General features: G+C 49.4%; 1 protein-coding gene across 1 annotated transcript; it reads left to right on the top strand.

The window, feature by feature from the left end:
* The first annotated feature begins 1,415 nt into the window (after positions 1-1,415).
* LOC145824414 (protein MAINTENANCE OF MERISTEMS-like) lies at positions 1,416-2,822 on the top strand. Its single transcript, XM_082924062.1, has 3 exons — positions 1,416-1,878; positions 2,007-2,168; positions 2,262-2,822. Exons 1-3 carry the CDS (start codon positions 1,438-1,440, stop codon positions 2,820-2,822), a joined length of 1,164 nt encoding a protein of 387 aa, XP_082780188.1. The 5' UTR covers positions 1,416-1,437.
* The last annotated feature ends 1,734 nt before the right edge of the window (positions 2,823-4,556 follow it).

The following is a 4,556-nucleotide window of genomic DNA, read 5'->3' as shown; positions in this document are numbered from 1 at the left end:
CTGAACGTGTAGTTTAAACACTCGAATTTCTGAACACTCGGCTCATTAATTAATTGCGAACGCACAGTACACATTAGTTAAGAGGTGAACACACGGCTCAAACACTGCTTTGTCGAACACACAGCCCGAATTCGAAAGTGAACACATAGCCCACACTTTAAATTTTCTGAATACGCAGCCCAGATTAGAATAGTGAACACACAGTCCGCACTGATTGAAAGTTGAACACGCAGTCCAAACTTTAAATTTTCTGAACACGCAGCCCAGGTTAGAATAGTGAACATGCAGTCCACACTGATTGAAAGTTGAACACGCAACCCAAACTTTAAATTTTCTGAACACGCAGCCCAGATTAAATAGTGAACACGCAGCCCACACTGATAGAAATTTGAACCCGCAGCCCAAACTTCAAATTTTCTGAACACGCAGCCCAGATTAAATAGTGAACACGCAGCCCACACTGATAGAAAGTTGAACACGCAGCCCAAACTTCAAATTTTCTGAACACGCAGCCCAGATTAAATTAGTGAACACGCAGCCCACACCGATTGAAATTTGAACACGTAGCCCAAACTTCAAATTTTCTGAACACGCAGCCCAGATTAGAATAGTGAACACGTAGCCCACACTGATAGAAAGTTGAACACGCAGCCCAAACTTTAAATTTTCTGAACACGCAGCCCAGATTAGAATAGTGAACACGCAGCCCACACTGATAGAAAGTTGAACACGCAGCCCAAACTTTAAATTTTCTGAACACGCAGCCCAGATTAAATAGTGAACACGCAGCCCACACCGATAGAAAGTTGAACACGCAGCCCAAACTTTAAATTTTCTGAACACGCAGCCCAGATTAAATAGTGAACACGCAGCCCACACTGATAGAAAGTTGAACACGCAGCCCAAACTTTAAATTTTCTGAACACGCAGCCCAGATTAAATTTGCATGTAGCTTATTTCACTTCATCGGCACACAACCCATTTCATTTTATCGGCACGCAGCCCAGTTCATCTCATTGGCACGCAGCCCAGTTCACTTCATCGTCACACAGCCCATTTCATCTCATTGGCACACAGCCCAGTTCATCTCATTGGCACACAGCCCAGTTCATCTCATTGGCACACAGCCCATTTCATCTCATTGGCACACAGCCCATTTCATCTCATTGGCACACAGCCCATTCATTTCGTTATTGACACATGTATTCATTCTGAATGCAGGTTGGTTCTCGCAGTGTACGGGGATACGGTTCCACCGCCGCGCGGGACTGGTACGCTGAGATCCCGGAGGGTGTCCGAGATTTGATAAACTTGGCAGGGTTCGGGCCCTTCTGCGTTGGGTTGTCACGTTGTTCCACCAGGAGGACTCTGATGGCAGCCTTGGTAGAGAGATGGTGGGACACCACCAACTCCTTTCATTTCTCTACTACCGGGGACATGACCATGACGCCTCTAGACTTCGCTGTGTTGACTGGCTTAGACATAGGAGGTTGGCCCATCCCTTATGATGAGGATATGGGCGAGTGGGAGGCCGCTTGGATGTATCTATTGGGGGCTCGCCCGCCTGTTGACAGGGTTTCTGGGAGAGTCCGATACACTTGGTTCTCTTCCCACTTCCGGCGGGCGGAGATGGTGCCCGAGACTCCTGAGGAGACGGAGCAGTACGCTCGTGGTTTCCTTATGTTCCTCTTCGGGACTACCCTGTTCGCCGATAGAGGGAACACAGTCGGGCTATACCTGCTGAGCGCTCTGGTTGACCTATCACAGGTCCATCGATATGACTGGGGTGGCGCCGGCCTGGCTACCCTTTACTTTTATATGAGCGCGACCTCCCGCGGGCAGGGAGATTTACTTGGCGGCTACTGGAGAGCCTGGGAGGTACTTTTCTGTCTCCTTGATTTACATTTCTGCTTTTCATTACTCGTACATTGCACACACAGCGCACTTTTACAGTCTGTATTTTGCTCTCAGCATTTCGTACTTACATTCTGCACTGCTTTTCTCAGCTATGGGTCTATGTATACTTCCCAGCATTAGCTCCAGAGTTGGAGGTGGCAGGGGTTCCCATGACCCCATACTCACTAGTGTTTGAGGGCCCGCACCGGCCGAGACCCCGAGAGACCCTCATTTACCTGCGACAGTACTTTGACACTGTGCGGCATTCGGAGGTACTTCAGAACTTTCAGTTCCTTTCATTTTCATCTTTGATTTGCTCTGTATATTCCCGATTTCTGATTGGTTCATGCATTTATCATCCGCAGATCTCATGGCAGCCTTGGGCGCCCCTGGGTGATGGTCTCCGACTTCAGTATACCGGAGGGTCGGACATCTCCCAGTATAGGGTCCTGCTCGAAGGGCCGGTTGGCAGGGCATGGTTCCTGGGGGAACGCTTTCTGTGTCAGGTATGGGGGTATCTTTCTCAGGATCCTCCCGCAGTACCCCCAGTCAGTATGCGGATTGCTGACAGGCTCTCTTACTCGGAGGTAGTCGGCGCTATGCTGGGTAGCGATGCTTTACTATATCTTGAGGAGGGGGACTACGCCACTTACCGTCACATATATTTGATGCCTCCATTGACGGGAGCTCACACCCCGATGACGAGGCCTGCCGGTATGTCATCCTCGGGCCAGGCCCGAGCTCGGGCTGCAGACGCCCCTTCTACTAGTAGGGCTGGTACATCTAGAGGTGGGGGTAGACCGGTTCCTCCGGTTCCGTCTACTTATCCTCATCCTGGATGGCCAGATATGCCGACTGAGTTGATGGCGTGGCAGTATGGGGCTATCTCTCCGACCCCGATCCCGCTAGACTCCGATGCCCAGTGATCGATACGCCATTGATCTTGACTCACCGCTGGTATGCTCCACTGTTTTTTCATTCATCATTCAGATGTTTAGACATTCTTTTGTTCACTGATGATTATGAGCTCATATTTGCAGCCACCGCGAGGGTATATGGAGGAGGTGGTTGGACTGGTGGCCACACTCGAGGGCATGGTCCTGCGTAGGGAGGCACAGTTGTCTGTCGCGGGCATTCAGGTACCCTTCAGTTTTCTGGCATTTATCATACTTCTGATGACATGCTGATTTCTACTGCATCGATAGACTACTTGTGTAGAGCACATCTGACACACACCCCACTTGGACACTGCATTTACATGCACCCACTTCACGTAGCCTTTGCTTGTATCTACATCTGATGTATATATTTGGACTGATGTATTTGAATTGAACTTTTTGTTTTCAGATGCCTTCATGGTCCGGTCAGCCGCAGGCCAGGCCACCTGGGCCTCCTTGGGGAGCTGGGCCATCTGGGCCTTTTTAGGGAGTTGGGTCACCCGGGCCTTTTTAGGGGGCGGGGCCATCCCGGCCTTTCCGAGGAGCCGGGCCATCTAGACCTTTTCGAGGAGCTCGAGGAGGGCCTGTCCGCAGACGCAGGGCTCACGTTGTAGAGGCGGAGCCTGATGAGGAGGAGGAGGATGCTGAGGAGGAGGAGGAGGAGGCTACCGACCGCCAGTCAGAGACATCTGCTAAGGAGGGGGGCTCCGGTCTTGGTTCGGGGAACAGAGGCGAGGCTGAGGGGGATCCTGAGGATGACAGCTCCGACTCAGATGATGATGATGGTGCAGAGGTTGTCCCGCAGAAGAGGATGAGGAGTGCTTCTCGTTCCCGCTCCCGAGGACATTGATGCTGTTGTTTCCTGCTTTATTTTTCTTTTACTAGTAGTTTGTAGCACTTTACACATTATTAGGTAGTTTTATTTTTCGTAAAACTTGTACCTTTGTTTGTTGTAAAGCATGATGGGATGAAACAGCTTTTGAAAAGGTGTTTGTATTTTAAACTTTAGCATCGTATCGCATCATTTTATTTTGCACAAAAATGAAATTGAATGGGAATGCGCACTGTGTAATCACCAAGTCAGGTAGTGAACCGACGCAACAAACTAAACAACTCAACCTACTAAGATATAACAGAACCTTAGGAAGTTTACAACTCGATAAGCAAAATGCAACAACGTTGACAACGCAAATAAACAAGACTTTAAACAAAGATTGTTTAAACAGAGAACAATGGCTCGAAAACACGAAACACGTCCGCTCGACAAACAACTCGATAAGCAAAACAACAACTCGATAAACAAAACTCAGCAATAACAGAGTGTACTTCGGACGATCTGGGCACCGGAACGCATCCGAAAACGGAGGGAGATGAAGGTCTTTGACTCTCCCGTTGCATGGAAATGCTTGAAACTTTCCCTCGAAGAGTAAAACAGGGCCAAGGAGATACACTGCAGCATTGCCGGCCACCTTTGGGAGCCGGCCGGCCAATTTTGTAGAGAGAGACAGCTGGCCGGCCATTTTTGAAAAAGAGAATGGCTGGCCAGCCAGAAAAGGTGGCCGGCCGGCCACTTATTCCTGCAGCCACCTGATTTTTGACACGTGTCCCCGTGAATAGTGTTTTTCCCTCTATAAAAGCCTCAACTCCGGGAACATTCATTTCATCTTAGCTTTAGACAAAGATGGAGGCGTTTCTCGCGAAAAATCTCACATCTTGGATCTC

This window comes from Camellia sinensis, chromosome 4 (genome assembly GCF_055761805.1).
Source record: "Camellia sinensis isolate YWXY chromosome 4, ASM5576180v1, whole genome shotgun sequence".
Lineage (NCBI taxonomy): Eukaryota > Viridiplantae > Streptophyta > Magnoliopsida > Ericales > Theaceae > Camellia > Camellia sinensis.
The sequence above is the reverse complement of the archived record's forward strand: the minus strand, read 5'-3'. Positions and strand labels throughout refer to the sequence as shown.